The 17,737-nt window shown below is 56.3% G+C and overlaps 1 protein-coding gene across 4 annotated transcripts in view; it reads right to left on the bottom strand.

Annotated features, from left to right (window-relative positions):
• Nucleotides 1-466: 466 nt before the first annotated feature.
• SHANK3 (SH3 and multiple ankyrin repeat domains 3) overlaps nucleotides 467-17,737 on the bottom strand; it is a 390,143-nt gene continuing 372,872 nt past the window's right edge. For all 4 annotated transcript variants that reach the window (XM_066992893.1, XM_066992848.1, XM_066992765.1 and 1 more), the window contains one exon: nucleotides 467-7,228. In XM_066992893.1, coding sequence (XP_066848994.1) covers nucleotides 6,685-7,228 — 544 coding nt within the window. In that variant the 3' untranslated portion in view covers nucleotides 467-6,684. The remainder of the gene's footprint in view (nucleotides 7,229-17,737) is intronic.

Below are 17,737 nucleotides of genomic sequence, written 5' to 3'. Positions count from 1 at the left end.
ACGATGCTTCACCAAGGCTGGTTCCTGCCAGTGCTTCCCAGCCTCGCCTGAGGCACCGGGCTGGGTGCTGTGGCCCCGGGGGAGCCCCACTCCCTGCAGAGGGGCCCTGGCTCCGGGAAGCTGCTCCCCAGCACGGGGCGCCCCGGGGTGCTGGGTGCTGGTGTGGGTCTGCCACACACTGCCCCAGAGCTGTGGGGGTCACCGAGAGGCTCCGGCGTCCCCATGCAGCGGGAAGTGGCCTCTGCCCGGCCCCAGCCCCGCTGCTGGCTGAGGCCGGGGGGCACAGAAACCCCCCCAGCAGAGCAGCCGGGCTGTGACGGGTCTTGGTGCTGGGGTAACCAAAGGCTGGGGCAATCCCCAGGGACCGCAGAGGGATTGAAGAGGGGCCCCGGGTGCAACCCTGGTCCAGGGGCTGCTGCAGTGCGGAGCGGGGACTGCTGGAGCAGAAACACCACAGAACAAAGCAGAGCTTTCTTATAAATTTATTACATAATAATAATAATAATATAATATAAGAAACATAGATCTCTGTGGGGTATGTGTATCACAACGTCAAGGGCGGGAGGTGAATGGTCACACCTCCATGACTCTGGAGAAGGAGAAATCTCCTCAGAAAATCCATACAAAATAAGGGTGAAGTCAAACTGACCCTGTAAAATTAAAAACAGAACAAAAACCCACAGGTGAGTTCGTCTGGGGGGAAACAAGAGTGTGGATGTGAGATGTGTGCGTGCGCGTGTGTTCACGCACGTGTGTGCGAGGGTGCGAGCCTGTCTATGCACATGCAGAGTCTGTGAGAGTGTGCACGCGCCCGGGGGCCGTGTGCATGTGGGTATATACGCACATGTATACATGCATGCCGGCAATGGGGGGGGTATGCACGTGTGCTGGGAAAAAATAAAACCAGGCCACACTTTGTTGCTGCTTCGACATGGTCTGAGCTGCAAAAGCTCGCCCACCAGGAACAAAGTGCTTTGGGTTTTGTTTTCTCGTCTCTTAAAGTCAGAATTACAGACAGGGGTTTATGGAGAACAAGGATTGATGAATTTCGTCTGGACAAAGGAAAAATATCAACAACTTTAAAAAAAAAAATCCCTTCAAAGAAAAGAAAAGGTGTATCCATTTTTACAGCAGATAACCCAAGTCATTGAGAAGCCATGAGAATCACAGTAACGGCGGCGGGTCCTGGCGCACCAGGACGTCCTGGCAGGTGGGGCCCAGCTGCGCTCAGGACCCTCGCCGCAAGGCCGGGTGGTTGGGTTCCTCGCCTATCGCTCTGCCTTCTCCTGAATGGCTTTTCAAAATGAAATGTCTCACTGGGTCTGGAGATGTTTGGAATGGAGATGCCAATGCCATCAGAGTAGATATAAAGTCAGAAAAGAGCTATCTACACATGGGAAAAAAAATCCTCTTTGCTTCAGCTGAGAAAAAAAAAAAAAAGTTAAGTAGCAGCAGCTGCGTTAGCTGGAAAGTTACGTTTCTGTCTAGGTGGGACTAGAAATGATCATGGGACAAGACCACTGCTGGCCGTCAGGCCGGTACGCAACCGACTGCTCCTGGTGACGCTGCCGCAGGGAACGGAGCCCCCGGGCAGACCAGTGCGGGGACGTCCTCCAGCAAGTGCGGGGCACTCGAGACCTCGGCTTGGCTGGTGCTTGAAGCGGGGATGAAGCTGCTCGGGGCCAGCACGGCCACTGAGCGGGGCAGTGACCGGCACCGCCGGCTGGCCAGGCACAGGGGCAGAGCCCTGGGCCGCAGGCGGCACCGGTGAGACTGAGCTGTCCGGAGCGGGGAGGCGCTGGCCCTGGCCGCTCGCGTCTCGGGCAGCACGGGCAAGGCAAGCGCCCCGGGTGCCGCCCCGAAACGGAGCAGGCTCGCCCCGCGGGTGCCCTGGCGCTGCCTGGGACGGTGCTGTCTCCAAAGCCCTAGGCCAACGCTCGTCCAGCTCCACACACACGTATGTCTATGAAGGGGACGGGAGGGTGATGAGGAGGATGAAGCTGTCGCTGCTGTGTGGACAGGGAGAGGGGAGCAGGACTTCGTGGCAGACCCAAGCAGCCGCAGGGACAGGGGCGATGGCACGAGTGTGGTTGGAAGTCGCCTTCTTTTGTGTTATGCCTGACTGGGACCAGCCGTGGTGGCCCTGGGGCTGGCGGCCCCGAGGGTTCACGCAGTGTTTGCCAACACAGGTACGGCTGCAGCTGCTTCGTGATGTGGAAGCTGGGGTGCACGTTGGGGCGGCGCGGCCGCCAGCTCCGCCAGCGGCAGAGCAGTGCATCCACCATCTCCAGCCCTCGCCAGGAGGAGGGGGCTGCGCTAGGGGTGGAGGAGGGCTCTTCGGAAATGGCAAGAAGGCGTCCAGCTTTCCAGGTCCCAGACCGAACTTCCTGCAGAAAAGTTACGCTCTGCAGTCTTCTGGCCCCTCGCAGCGAGGGGCGGGTGCAGGCAGGGTCTCTGTGCGTCGCCCCAGAAGCAGCTGCAGAAGGGGCAGAGACCCGCAGTCCACGGGCGAGGGCCCGAGGGGCAGCCTGCACTCAGGACAACACGGTTACACTTCAACCCGCAGTGCCCACCGGCCGCCCCGTGGCCCCAGGGGCCGGGGAGAGGCTTTTGGGGCCGTGCCGGGGGGATGCCAGGGAGCAGCAGGCAGCAGCTCTGCGTGCTCCGGCTGGAGGAGGGGAGCAGCTCCACACCCATAGGACACGGGGCTACCGGGGGTGAGGGCTGCCGGGGTCTGCGTTACCTGCAGGTGGGGCGGAAAGAAGCTGGCAGTGAGATGGAAATGCTGTGGGAATGGAAGAGGTGAGAGCCACGGGGGAGGCTGGTGTGGCCAGGGCAGCGGGGCAGGAGATGGAGGTGCTGGGCTGGGGGGCCGCAGGGCCGGGGGTGAGGGCAGGGCAGGGGCTGCAGAGCCAAGCTGGGCAGCCTGGGCCAAGCCATCAGTGGTGCAAAGGTTTGGAGCGGCCGCCAAGCTGTGGTGTGCAGAAAGAAAGCGTGCTCTGCAGGGCCACGTCTGCCCCTTCCACACAGCCAGGAGCGGCCATGGTGGGAACCCGTGGGACGGAGCACAGGAGAGCGAGGCACGGGATGGCCAGGGAGCTCTGAAGCGTGGGGGAGCAGAGGCAGAAGCCAGCAGAAGGACACGAGCAGCCTAGGGACAAATGGGCACGGGCTTCCCATGGCTCAGTGCAGGCTGGAAATGAGCATTTCTACATCAGTGAGAGGCTCCAGAGCAACCTCACAGAAGCAGCATGAGGAACAGACAGCCAAACTAAATTATTTTTTTTTTAAATTCTAATGTTTTACAGAGTTTGAGGCAGAGCCTGCATGACATGGAGCCTGGGACAAGCCTGCCTGCACGCCCAGTCCCCGCAGCAGCAGAGCTGGCATGCGGCAGCGACACGGAGGCTCTGTGTGCCCATGGGTGCCACCAGGACGTGGCAGTGCCACTTCGCCAGGCACGGGGCTGAAGAAGCAGCATCAGCCTGAACATTCGGGTCACAGGGGGCAAGTGGTGGGCTTGGCTTGTGGCAACGTGTGTACAGACAGCATTGAGGGTCCAGGCACTGCAGAGCATGTGGGAGGCGACGAGGGGGGGGGGCAGGCAGGGGACACATGGAGCCGGTGGGTCTGCAGGCAGCGAGCTACGTGCCAGGGGTGCAGCAGTGGCGGTGGCAGCGGTTGTCGGCACAGCCTTATTGTGCCAGCAAGTGCCACCCCGCCAGCGGCATGGGACATCCCTAGTACAGAACTGTCCCCATCTGTGCATGAGCATGCCAGCAAGCGTTTGTGACCAGAAGGTGACAATTAATGCCAGGACAGGCTAAGGAGCTGGAAATGTGGGCAATGGAGAGAGTGAGTGGGCTGTGGGCAGCGCAGCATGGGGAGCAGGGCATAATTCAGTGCGTCTGAAAGTGCTGCTGGCCTTGCGAGAGGCCATCGTGGAGGGCAAACGGGTGCCTGGGCGGGGGATGGAGGAGGGCGGGTGGCGAATGGGAGCAGCGGGGTAAATGCAGGGCATGGAGGGGTGCACGGAGGCAGAGGCGTGATGGGGCAGGCTGCAGCGATGGGCACAGGGACAGGCACGGCAGCAGGGGCAGGACATGGTCACACACCATACAGCGGTAGCGTTGGCACACACAGGAGGGGCGGGGAGGAGACTAATGAATACGATGGCAAACCTGGTCAACAAAGAGGTGGCTTCAGGCAGACACAATGGTTGCTATTACAATTAGGATGCCTCTTGGCTCACCAGGTTATCGGATGGGAGGCCTGGAGTACCCTGGGGTATCTACAGCAGGATTTTTGCTTGCAGAATAAGAAGGTACAGGTTGAAACCCCCTCTTGCCTTCCCCATGCGACTGTCCCAGCTGCAAGCACTGGGATGTTGCCTGGGGAGGGAAGAAGTGCTTGTGAATACACAGAATTCAGCGGTTTCTGGAGAGCTCTGTATAGAGCCGTTTTGGGCACGTGCCCAGCAAGAGAGCTCAGGGAAAAGGAGACAGCACCACAGCCTGCCAGGACCTGTCCCGAAGAGGGCCTCAGCCTGGTGCTCACACGCAGGAGGGGCTGCAGCCCCAACCCTTGGCCTGTGCCTTTCCACTGGCTGAAGGTTGTGAAGGTTCGGAGATGTGTGAGGGTCAGAAGGAACCTCCTTGTCCTTCCCTCTAGCACCAGAAGAGTTAATGCCTTCATGGGGGACTCAGCTTTTGGGGAACACCAGTCACCAAGCCATCCCCTCCCGAGCTGGCTGGGGCGAGCCCCTGGCCACCCCTGAGCCTGGGTGCGCGATGCTGTTGAGGGTGCAGTGCGGAGGGGAGCGCACGGGGCAGGGGGACAGGGACCGGGCTGGGGGACGGGGACGCTGCCTCCTCCGGCTCTGGGGCCGCCCCTGGGCACCGCAGCCTCCTCAGCCACTGGGTGTAATGCCAGTGCTGCCCCTCGCTTGCCTCCGGCTGGGGTTCCCAGCACAGCGCTCGCGCCGGGGCACGGCACAGCCTGCGCAGCCCTCAGCCAGCTGCGGTGCGCTGCGGGCACGGGGTCCGAGGGCGGGCGATCGCCCCAGCGCTGGAGGCGGGAGGAGGACCTGAAGCCATGGGGGCCCTGCGCCTGCCGGAGGCGCGGGGTTGCTGCAGGGTAGTGGAAGCTCTCCATGCATCTCTGCCTGCGGGGATGGAAGACTTGGTGTGTCCCAAAAACCAAGTTTTGTTTTGTGTTTCTAAATCTTTAAAATCCAGAGTGTCTGAAAGGAGCTGTTGGTTTTTTTTTTTTTTTTTTAAAAAGACTTTAACATTCATTCAGTCAGTCACTAAAAACTCCCATGAGTCATGGGCGTCCCAGGGGAGGGGTGCAGGCACCACCTCATCAGCATCTCAACAAGTCTAGAGATATATAGATTTAGTAAAATTATAACAAAATCAGGTGGCTATAGCTATAGATATAGATATATAGATATTTGTTCTCTCTTTTCAAATATATAGCTGATTAAAAAGATGCAAAATAAGGATGACTAAGACGGAGTGGGAATCCTGTAGTTCAGTATCGTCTCTTGTAGATCATCAGCTGCTCTCTATATAAATGCACGGAGATTATATATTATCCATCAATGTGTCCCCCTTGGAAACAAGACCCCCAAACCAAGAGGAAATAAAACACCTCCCCCCACCCCCCACCCCTTTGAACGTTGGCAAAGCGTTTTCTGCTGGATTCCCCACCAGCCTCCCTCTGACTCCCCCCAAACATGCTTCTATCCATGCGGTTTCGGTCCCTCTCTCTCCAGGGCAAACCAAGCGCAACCAGGCAGGGGAGCAGAGCCCACAGGCCAGGCTCTCTCACGCTTGGCGCTCTTCTCACCTGCACGGCGAGGCTTGCTCCTGCCTGCGACAGGTCTGCCGGAGGAGCCGCGGCAGGGTCGGAGCAGGGCGCGGGCGGGAGCAGGGCGGCCGTCACCGCGGCTCTCCTGGCACGCAGCGAGGCTGCCCTGCCACGGGCCCTGCTCCCGCTGCCGCCCTTCCTCGCCCAGCCCCACGGGGCCTCCGTCCTGCTCCTGCCCCCGCAGCGCCCGGCCTGCCTCCCACAGCAGCCCGCGCTGCCGGGGCCCTGCCTTGCCGTGCTCCCCACACGCAGCCTCTCGGGGCAGCGCGTCTGGCCTGCCACCTCCCTGCCTGCCACACAAGGGACTTGCGAGCAGCGCTGGGCTCGCAGGAAAACCCACGCAGAGCCTGCTGCTCAGAAGCCCTTGCCCTGCACAGGTTCGGTTCCTCAACTGCACGGCGGCCCTGCACAGTCCCCCCCAACCAGGTGTCGCCGTGCCACAGGTCCTGCGCGGGGAGCCCGGGCGCGGCGGCACCTGGCGCCTCGGCCCCTCCTGCCACCAGCGACGCCCCAGGGAAGAGCACATCAAGCGATATACAGGCCAGACTCTCTGGGAGGAACAGAAAAGAGGATGTATTTCATGCAACATTCCTTTTCCCGAAGGCGTCGCGGGCCTGGTGGGGCTGAGCGGGGTCTGCGTGTGCGTGGCACGCAGGCTGTGTGTGAGCGGGTGGGAGCCCCTCGGCTCCGCGCCCTTCAGTGCAGTGCTCAGAGTAGAAAGAGAATCAAACTGGGTTTTATTAGTCTAGTAGAAACGCCCCCCCCTCCCCGTGTGGTGGCTCTGGAAGAGGCCAGCGCTGCCTAGGACGGTCAGCTGTCTACCAGCTGCTTGAGTGCCCGCTCAATGTTCATACGGTGCCCGACCCGTGTCACCCCCAACTCCACAAAGTCCTCCTTGGTGAGGGCGGGCAGGTGTGTGCCCTCTATTTCATGGTCCTCAAACTTGTCTCGGTGCTCCACCAAGTTGATGCTTTCCAGCCAGTCCCCGACGTCGTACTTGTTCCACAGGTGGAGGGGTTTCTGCATGAAGGGCCTTGGTGGGTGGAGGGTGTGCAGGGGCGGCCCTGGAGAGGGGGACGGGGACGGGGAGCGGCTCCGGGCGCTCACGCTCCTCACCACAAAACGCACCTCCTTGGGCTCGTGTGGGATGGAGAGGCTGGAAGATTTGAGGATGGTGGGAGGGGTCAGACCATAGGGCCGCACGGTGCTGAGGGGCTCTGTCCGATCCAGAGCCGGCTTCACGGGGCTGGGGGTACGTCGGGTTACAGGGTAGCGACTGCCAGGTCGAACTGTGTAGGTGGTCCCGGAGCTCCGCTGGGAAATGGTGCTGAGTTCTCCTAAACTACTGAAAAGTCTGCAGAAAGAACGGTACAGCGAGAGAGAGAGGAGAGAGAGCAGAGGGCGGGGTGAGGCCAGGTCCCCAGACACAGCGGCACACACACAACACGCGGGGCGGCCGCTGCAGGGCTGGGCCAGCCTCAGGCAGCAGGGGTGGCTCTGCAGTGCTCGGGGACACGGGCTCGGAGAACTTTGGCCAAGAGTTTCTGCAAGCCCTGCGAGGTCTATTCCAGAGGAGGCAGAAGAGGTTCAAGCAAGTATCTCCGGTTCCTGGCCAAACCTGCCCTAGCTGCCACGGCCCTGAAGCCCATGGAGACCTCCCGGGGAGCAACCTGGCCCTGCAGCCCCCTGCGGCCGTGCCGAGACGGCTGCAGCTGCAGCCCCTGCACCGCTGCCTGCCTTGGCGCATCAGCAGGAGGCTGCGGCAGAGCCGTGCGGAGCCACGCCGGCCCCCTCCCACCAGGAACCATCTCCCCTCGCTCACACCTCTAGCTCCAGTTTGCAGTCAGGTCCCGGCACGGACCCAGAGCAAAACGTAACACCTCAAGCCATCTGCTGTGGGGGCAGAGCCCCTTCCTAGGACAAGGGGACCCCCCCCGCCACCACCCCAGGCAGCGCCGTGCGGGTGGGAGGGCCGTCGTGCCACCCCTAGCATGGCGACAGCGGGGCCTGGCTGCCACCGGAGTGGTGGCAAGCTCCCTAGCTTGGGCCGTGCAACGGGCAAAGAGGTGTCTGAACAGCCTTATCTGGTGTTATGCCACGTGTCTGCCTCCCTGGGCATTTTACGCCTTGGTCTGCGTGTTTGTGTGCGTGCTGGGGGCACGGGCAGGCTGGTGCTGCTGGGGCAGCAAGTCTCGCTTGTCGAGTAGGACGCACAGTATGCCTGGGCACTGGCCTGTCTGCTCCCCACTACCTCTCCATGCTGCAGGAACACTTTCCTTCTGCCATCACCTACTTGTCTTTACTACTTCGCCTGGCATAAACAAGTATTCTTGGTATGTGAAAAGAAACAGACAAAAAAAATGATGGGGAGAAAACCTGGAGGGCAAGGCCTTTGAGCGTAATGGCCTGAGCGAGTCCCTCAGCTTGGGAAGCCTGGGGACAAGCACCTATCACCAGTGGCTGTTGGGGCCAGGACCGGCCAGGGGACCCTGAGGCTCTGCGTGGTCTCTCTGGTCTGGCAGCGGGGGCAAACGCAGCACCCTGAACCCTCCCCAGGCCTTTGGCTGCAGCTCAATCCTATCTCCAATCACCTTGACTACTGCTCTTTGACTGGGCTGCGCTTTGCTAACGTACACCCAACAGAACGCGTTGGCCTTGGTGGGCGAGCTAGCCCACCACTGCTGCCAGGTCGGAGATGAGCACAGATGGTTTCTGGAGAGCAGCCGGGTGCTGCGGCCTGAACGCCTGCAGCAGCTCCTCAGCCTCAGGGCTCTGAGGCCTGGGCAGTGGCCCATGAACCGTGGCTGATCGGGGCCTGGGTGGTCCCGCAGCAGAAATGCTGCAGACCTGAGGTGGTGAGAATGCTCCTGAATAGAAGCAAGGGTCTGCTGCTCTGGGTCTGCGCACCCCTGGGCCGGGAGGCGCAGCACTACTGGGGCTGGACTGGCGATCTCTGCTGAACAGCGCTGCCCACTGCTGTGAGTCAGGCAATGTCAACGTGCTTGTCCTCTGAGCGGGGCTGCGGCTCCCCGTGCCTGCAGGCTGCAGGTACGCCACCGCCACGCCGGTGACCAGAGCCCCTCAGCCCAGCCCCGCAGAGCAGGACGCTGCCCGGGCTCCTGCTGCCCCGTGAAGTCAGAGCCTGAAGCTTGGCACTTGAAAGCATCAGAGTGCTCCTCCCTGGGCCGGCAGCAAGCGGGACCTCCCAGTCCTGGTGCCGCTCTCGGGCTGCAACGAGACAGCACGGTGTGCACGCCTGGCGTCCCCAGGGCCGCTGCCGCCTGGCACCGCCACCTGCAGCCTGACGCACTGCAGTCCCCTGCTCCCCTCTGAGCTCTGCCTTCCCCTCGGGGTCACTCCTGGGACAGACGGACACTGGAGAGCCTTTGATAGCTACAGCAATCCATGGACTACACTAAGCACGCTGCCATTAATGCAGACACCACACAAGACATGGTCTGGGAAGTTAATACATGTCAATGATTTCTTAGAGAGATGGCTCCGAGAAGATGAGCTTAACATGAATATGAAGGTCTGTCCAGAGTCTGTGGGCTTAGCCACATTGCCTTTTATTCTTATTTTCTTCCTACCTTGGCACAGAAAGCAAGAGTGATAAAGAAGCGTGACGATGAATCACATTTAGGAAGCTCCATCAATATAAAAGAGGAACAACCGAATGACCTTGAGGACTGCAGTACAAAAAACAGAACAAAAAGTGACAGTACAAAATTCAGTGTCCTACTGGCAAGGATCTCTGCTTTCAGATGGAGCTCGTCTATGGGAATTGATGAAGGAAGAGAAAGTTCTGGGTCTACCGGTACACCCTAAGCTTGCCGGGAGGCACCAGTGTGGCAAGAATACTGCAAGATCTGAAGTGTGCATTAATGTCGCCACACAAGACACCGATACAATCTGTTGTGAAATTCTGAGCACAATTCTGGTCCCGTATGTTCAAGAAAGGTAAATTTGAACAGGAATGGCTGCAGACAATGGCAGCTGGTGTGCCAAGAGCTTGTTCAACCTGGCAAAGGCAGGACAGAGAGGGAAATTGCTGTCAGAGGCTGTGAAAGGAGAAGAGATGCTTAGCCTGGAGGGTGCCAAGGACGCCAGACCTCAAACACACGCTGGCTGGTTAGCAGACAGCACCTAGCTGTCAGACCGATAGCGCTGGTCGGGGAAGCTGGTGGCCCACCAGGCCTCAGGTCCGTCTCCAGAGTGAGGACGTGGTTAGGGCCCACGGCGAGCAATGAACTGAGACAAAGCCCTGGGCCTCGCTTTTCAGGCACGCAATTAGCTGCACAGGGCTATTGCCTGAAGATTCACCTTCCACGCGGTTTGCAAAACAACCCCGAATCTGTGTCCAAACATGAATTAATCTTGGTATAGGAAGAATGACAACTGCTGCACTGAGGGTTTGAGGGCAGCAACACGCTGCGCGCTCCTGTCTCCAGACATCGTCTGCACTACATCTTCCTGGGCAGCTGTTCAGTTTCTGCTTGTACAGTCGGTAATGAGATCTTCCACACAGGGCTCTGTACGGTCTGTTGTGAGAGAACTTCTATGCCATGGCGTAACCAGGACATTCAGGATGTGAGAGCAGACTGTGGAGACCAGCCCCACAAATGCTGCAACTTGCCTTGAGTGTTTTTGAGTTCAGGCTGCAAATAAAGAGGGTTTGTGAGAGTGGGGCATACCCTTCCAGAGGATTTAGAAAACCCCACAAATGGCACAGTGGGCCATTACTGTCCAGTTGTGTTCTGGTGTTACTGCCACCCCTCTTTCAAGAGCTGGGGGTAAGACTGCCATGCAGGTATCTCCCAGACAGCAGCAAACACAGCAATGCTTCTATTAGTTTTCCCCTGCCTGTGACAAGGGATTACCAACCATGTGGTGAGATGCTGCGGTGCTGGGGGCAGCGAGGCCCTGCTGGCGTTGCAGGCGGTCCTTCCGCAGCAGGCAGTGCCCCCAGGGAGATGCAGAGAGGCAGCGGGACCAAGCCTCCAGCAGTCCTGGGCATGTGCCCCCCCAGGAGTGGTGGGCACCTGATGCCTGTCCAGCAGCATGGGCCTTGCTACCAGGCGTGCAGGTCCCAGATGAGACCGTAGCAGGCCTCTGTGGCTCAGTTTCTTCTCTCAGGGTCTGGAGAGCTTGGGGAAAGAGCTTGCTGGAGCCCCATGCAAGAAATCAGCTGTGTGCCCAGGCTTCCAGGGCCAGCATGTTCCTGCGGCAGTGACACAGGGGAGCCGAAGCCGACCTTTCTGGGCATGGCCGGTCAGCAGATGTAATTTGCAGGTCTGTTCTCTGCAGAGCACTGGCTTGCTCAGCACAATGGACTGCTGGCAACACACTGTTGGCTCTCAACACTTCCAGGAGGACTGTTCTGCCAGCCACGCATTATGTCCAGAGGTCTCTGATGCCCTGTCCAGCTCTGGAAGATGACTTCATTACAGGCCATCAGGACAATTGTTTGCTCACAGGCACTTTATTCTGTGCTGAATCCAGGTAAGTTTTTCTGGATGTGATCCTTCACAAGTGGTATCTCAGCACAATATCCTTTCTGACAACTTGCACATTATGCATAACAACCGTATCTGCTTAGAGGGCTTTTTCTGGGTCATTGCTCTTTGTTACAGGTTCATATTGGCATATTAGTGTTTTGCCAGAGGACTACACATTGATACAGACGTACCAACCAGCTGGAACAAGCTGAGACCAAGTGCTGCTATGGTTTAGGATGATGCTATCAAAGCCTTTATGTTTGTCAGGTTTCATGAATACTAAGGTGTTGCCCGCTTCTTTGGGCAACATCATGGAAATGTAACTGGGAAGCTTGACAAGAAAAACAAAATACTTTCTTCGCTTTCCACTTACAGTGATGCTCCAACTGGGCCTCGGAAGATGAGCAGCACAGAAATGGTGGGGTTGCTGGCTGTCTCAGCACTGATAGCTGTTACAGGGCTGCCTTCAAGCTTTCCTTTTCTGAACAAGTCCAGGTTCTGGCAGCTCCTACCCCTTGTCGTGCAGAGTTCAGTGATGGCAGTCTGTTGGCAACAGCAGTAGCAGTAGATTGGTTGCCTGGATTGCTTCTTCAGAGCAGGCAGAAAAAGCAGCCTTTGAGACGCAGAATGCAAGGCCTGATTTGCACACCACAGCTTATGTATGGAACTGACTGAAATCAGTAAGAGGGGGAGAACAGGTCTCATGGGAAGCAATCTCAAGGCAAAGAAACGCCAGCTTGCTGAAAAAGGAAGTTATAACCAAACAAAGAGGGATTATGCATTTGCAGGACAGCTAATTAAGCCTTCTGGGAATACTTTTACTGAAGGTATTAAACCACAGATTTCTTGAATAAGTCACTAATGGATGAGCATTCTTTCTTTGAACTCTGTATCTTGGTCCCAATTTCTTCAAGAGTAACAAAGGCTAGGGCGGATTCAGCAACAGAAGTAACGCACCGCCAATCACTCCGAAGAGAAGCCACTGCTTTTGCTCAGCAAGTCTTTGTTTTTACTGCTCTTGGCTTCCAGGTGTTTTCCTACTGGTGTTCAAAGGCATCGCCACTGCTTTTCATTAGGACTGCATGAAGGATTCACTGCATGTGATGAACAACCTTCACTACCAGATCACCGAGACACAAGACTGCTCTCGTGATTCTCCATCAGTGCTCGGTGCACCCAAAGGCTCTGACGTGGAGCTTGGTGCGATTTGGGATCGTGGCCAGGCTGTGCTTTAAGGTCAGGATTGGAGACTAATCCTCTCTCTCTTTGCTTAAATGCAGCTGGGAACTTTGGTTCTTGCTGCCTAGGAAGGTACATACACAGATGATATCGCACCTCTACAGCTCTCGTCTCAAAAGGATTTGATTTTCTAGAATTTTCTCAAGAGAACTGTCCCTGAAAAGGGATGGCAAAAGGGAAGAGTACGGAACTGAAAGAAAACCTCTCTGGATAGCCTCTAAACCAAAAATCAGAAGCACTTGCGCTACTTGTCACCACGAAAATAACACAGCTGCCAAGCAGGACAAAGACTGGTGTGAGCTGGTTGCTCCCACACGCTGCTTTCCATGTGACCAAGGTGTACCAGGGGAAGGAGCACTTCCCATCCCCGCCTGCGGTTCAGATCTTGCTGACGGTCAGTTCGGGCACGCTTTATTTGGTGGTGCTGGTGGAGGCGTTTGGGCAAAAAGCTGTAAAGAGATACAGTTCTTCACAAACCCTTGAGAAAGTCCCACTAGCAGAGCACCAGGCAAAACCTCGTCATGTCAGAACTAGGAAAGCAGCTCTGTGCCCGAAGCTGTACGCTCTATCTAGACAGAGAACCCACAGGAAAAAAGGCAGCGTCGCAGCCATCCTGCTTCCACACAGTGCACTGCACCAGGGCAGACAGAGCTGCATTAATGGAAGATTTATGAACTCTTCTCAGGGACCATTTGCTAACCCACTGCTCATCCTTAACTACTGAATTTCAGCAAGAAATTTGTTACTGGCTTTCAGCAAAAGAATCCAAAGAGAGGATAAGCTTATCCCCCTAAGAGAAACCCTGCAGGGGAAGGGGTGCCCAACAGCGCGTGAGGCTTATCTGAAGAACTACTGAGAAGAAGGATTTTCTCTGAAGGCAATCTAATTTCCTGCTGTCATTTTTTCTTAGGACTCTACTCGTGCAGCCACCGCTTTCATTAAGGAGGATAAATCTGGCACTCCTGAATTATTCTCTTTCACAGTAAAAAAAGCAAAAGGATACTGAGAGGGAACACCTACAGAAGCGACACAAACAAGTGGGGTTAATTGTACACAGTGTATCGTCCTTCCTGAAGGCAATGCACTAACTCTGCCAGCATCTGGAGGGCCTGATGATGCTGAAGAAGAACTGGACGAGTCTCTCTTACACAAGAATGAGCAAAAAAAGAATAGAATTGCTACAGCTTGTAACTCTAATGGCTGCTATGCTTCTGCACGGAGCCTCCTGAGCACAAATAAATGCAGAATTGTGGGCAGCACGTATGCATGAAGTCCTGGAGAACAGGGCAGCTTGGTCCTGTGAAGCACAGTTTGCGAAGATGGGCTACCACGGGCAGAGCTCTCGTATTCTTGGCATATCAGACTTAAAATGCGCAGGAGACAGATCAGCAGTGCTGATCATGTGCAACCGGTCTCACATTTCCAGAAAGGGTCAGACTTGTATATGCTGTGTCCTTATCGATGGCCACGGGAGCTAAGCCCTGGCGCAGGTGAGGTGCAGCCGCTTCGCTGGAGAGCCAGCACAGCACAGCTTTCACAGGGCTCACACTCTGCAGGGCACAGAGACTGCATTGGGCGTGACAGATGAAGTTGATGCCTTCTGCAAGCAGCTGATGCACTGCACAAGAACAGTATAATCAGCTCGTGCAAATGACGTGGCTACACACAGTACTTCATGCATGGAACAGCCCTGCTGCAGCAGCACTGCTGCAGGTCACACGAGCGTGCCAGAAATCTCAGGCCAACTTCCCAAATCATCAGATTCATTCCAGACGTTGTTTCCAGTGGGAAGGCACGCATTTCTGGGAGAACTCAGAAGTAGGTCACCTCTCTTCTGAGAACGATGACTCCTTCGGACCAGACTGCAGGTCTGTTCCTTCCCGGGAAGTGGCTGGTAAGAGAGCCGCGCGAGCTACCGGTTAACGTGGCTTAGGGCAAAGCAGGCAGCGGGCAGAACGGCCTTCCAGACACCCCACCGTGCGGGGGGAAAGGGGAACCGTGCGGCAGCTCCGGCAGAGGATGGTGACGGGGTACCTGCAGGGGCTGCACCTCCCCTCAGCCTTCGGTGAGGAGGGCGAGCAGCCTCCAGAAAGCAATCCTTCTTTTCCCACTGCCTATCGAGTTGCTGTGGCAACCAACATGCCTAGCCTACGGAGCAAGGATTCGGCAATGGCAGCCCGCTCGGTGCCTGTCTCGGCTGCAGCCATTGTCCGGCTGCTCAGCAGAGCAGCGCTGTAACTCCTCGGGAACTCCTGCCTTCAGGGAGGAGGGCGCAGGGGGCGCCAGGCTGGCCAGCCTCACACCGGTCCCTGGGCAGGAGACAGAGAAAATCACCCCGGAAACCATTTCCAGCCATACCGAGGATGAGAAGGTGACTGGGACGCTGTGAAGGGGAAGTCATGCCTGATCAGCCTGGCAGCCTTCCGCAGCCAAATGATGAACTTGGTGGAAGAGGAGAGACTAATGGATGTCTTTTATCTTGACTTCAGCAAGGCCAAAAACCCATCTCCAATAACAGCCTCACTGGCAAAGCAGTGAAGCATGCACTGGCCAAGTGGAAGGCAAGGCTGACTGGGAACTGGACGAGCTGCCAGGCGATGTGAAGGACTGTGGTCAGCAGTCCAGTCCAGCTGGAGGCCGGGTAATGATGGTTACTCCGGCTGCTGGTACTGAGGCCAAAACCGCTTATGTCTTCATCATTAATTACCTGGACGAGGGGGCATAGGATACCCTCAGCAAGTTTGCGGATGGGTTTATAAAACAAGGAGGGGTGTCTGATAAACCAAACGGGTATGCTGCCCCTCAGGGTCCCTGACTGACTGAATAGCGGGCCAAGAGCAATCTTCCCAACAAAGGGAAATGCAAAGTCCTACACCTGGGAAGGGGGGAACAGCCCCATCCTCCAGGGCATGCCAGTGGCCAACCAGGTGGAAAGCAGCTTTGTGGAGGAGTTGTGGGTCCTTCTGGACACCAAGTTGAACACGAGCCAGCAATGTGCCCCTGTGTAAGAAAGATGGTATCTTGGACTTGCACTGCCAGCAGGTCGAGGGAGGTGATCCTGTCCCTCTTCTCGGCACTGGTGAGGGCACACCTGGAGCGCTGTGTCCAGTGCTGGGCTCCCAAGTACAAGAGAGACATGGGCATACTGGAGAGATCCCAGCAGAAGACCAGGAAGATGGTTTAAGGGACTGGAGCGTATGACACAGAAGCACAGACTGGGAGAGCTGGGACTGTTCAGCCTGCAGAAGGTCCAGGGGGAATCTCATCACCGTCTAACTACCTGATGGAAGGGAGGAGAAAAGATAGAGCCAGGCTCTTCTCAGTGGTGCCCAGTGACGGGACAAGCAGCAATGGGCACAGTTAAATATAGGAAATTCCATCTGAAGACAAGAAATCACGTTTTTACTGTGGGGGTGGTCAAACACTGGCAGGCACAGGTTGCCCAGAGGGTGTGTGGAGTCTCCAACCCTGGAGGCAGCAAAAACCTGAAAATGTCCTGGGTGTGCTGCTCGAGGTGGCCCTGCCTGAGCAGGGGTGGGACGATCTCCAGAGGTCCCTTCCAACCTCAACCATTCCGTGATTCTGCGAATGCAGATGGTGGGAGACCAGCACACCCCTGCGGGCAGCCAGCAGCAGATGTCCCGATGAGAAAGTGATGATCACATCAGCTCACTGCTACAGATGATTATTTCTTTTTGCCACAGCTGCCCAGTGGAAGAACCCTCCACGAGGTTTTACAAGAAGCCTCTGTGAGGATTTATGTAGAGAGTACTTGAGCTTCCGACAGATCTTCCAGACACTGTCCTCAGCTTTCACTGGTGCACACGCAGCAAGCAAACAGCAGTGTAGTCCTGCACCACCATCAATACCTCGCTGTCCCTACCAGCCCGCACCATTTCAGTATCAGCTTTCACTTCTTGCTGCCTGTGGTACAGAGAACACTGGCGGCATCAGGAACAGTGCGAACACCAGGTGGCCAAAATTCATGGCTGGGGACTGAGCTCTTTGACCTGCGGAATTTAGCTTTTGCACTCAGCTGCCCATTTCTTTACATTTATTAACATTGAACTTCCTTTGCTATCACACAATTCACTCACCTAGCTTGGCTAGTTTCCCTCTAGTTCTTCACTGTCCTCTCTAAGTTCAATGTCTCCCACACTTCCATGTTTTCTGTAAATCACGAATTCTCATTAATTACTGTGGTTTTCATATAATTAGTAACTCTGTTACTAATGTTAAATGGGACCCTACTAGAAAATACTGAATCTCTGCAATTAACCTTTTTCCACAATGACAAGCTACTCCAACTCTTCATTTCTATTTTTCTCCTCTGTAAAACGCATCAAGACCAAAGTCTTACTTCTTACTCTGAAATAATTCCTCAGTTTTAATAATCCATCTCCTGTGCTTCCGACGCCCAGCTCCTGAACCACAGCCTGGAGCAGGGGCTGCTGGCTTTGCTCCTGAGACATGGGCAGCTGGCAGGAGAACACACACGTGCCTGCCCAAGAGAGTGGCCTTCCTTAGGGGCTGTGAATGTGGAACAAACACAGCTCCCTTGAGCCAAGCGTCCAGAGTCGAGGCACGCTGCATTTAGCTCAAGTCCCATCACGGCATCTCACCATTGACAAGGCGACACAAACAATCCACTTGCAGCTTTCTGTCTGGAGAGGGAAATGCAGAGGAGCCCAAGGGGTCTCTCACTGCACTGCTGGAGGTCCTCAGCAGTGTGCAGGCTGTGTATGAAGATTTCAGTTTCCAAACGAGTGCAGAACTGCCAGCACTGGAGAAGTGGAAGACACGCAAGGCAATGAAGTGGCCTACAGAGGACAAACCTTCCTGAACCAAGGCATGTGCAACACTGACACCTCTCTGCACGGGGGACTATTTGGAGCCAGTGTGTCCTCCATCCATGTCACACCACTGTACAATGAAAACCTTTTCTTCTTGCATGGAAAGGAGGGGAGAGATTTGAGTTTCTAAATCTAAGACATCAAGTTCTGGATTTCCTCAGTCTGCTCAGGACTGGACTTTCTTCTACTTATTTCCAGAGCTGAAAAGAAGTCCTAGAACTAGCACAGATTCAGCATCTCCCTTGACTCTGGGGACAAAAGAGATGGAAAAAC

The sequence above is a fragment of the Anser cygnoides genome, chromosome 1, assembly GCF_040182565.1.
Source record: "Anser cygnoides isolate HZ-2024a breed goose chromosome 1, Taihu_goose_T2T_genome, whole genome shotgun sequence".
NCBI lineage: Eukaryota > Metazoa > Chordata > Aves > Anseriformes > Anatidae > Anser > Anser cygnoides.
This window is presented reverse-complemented; position numbering and strand designations above follow the sequence as displayed.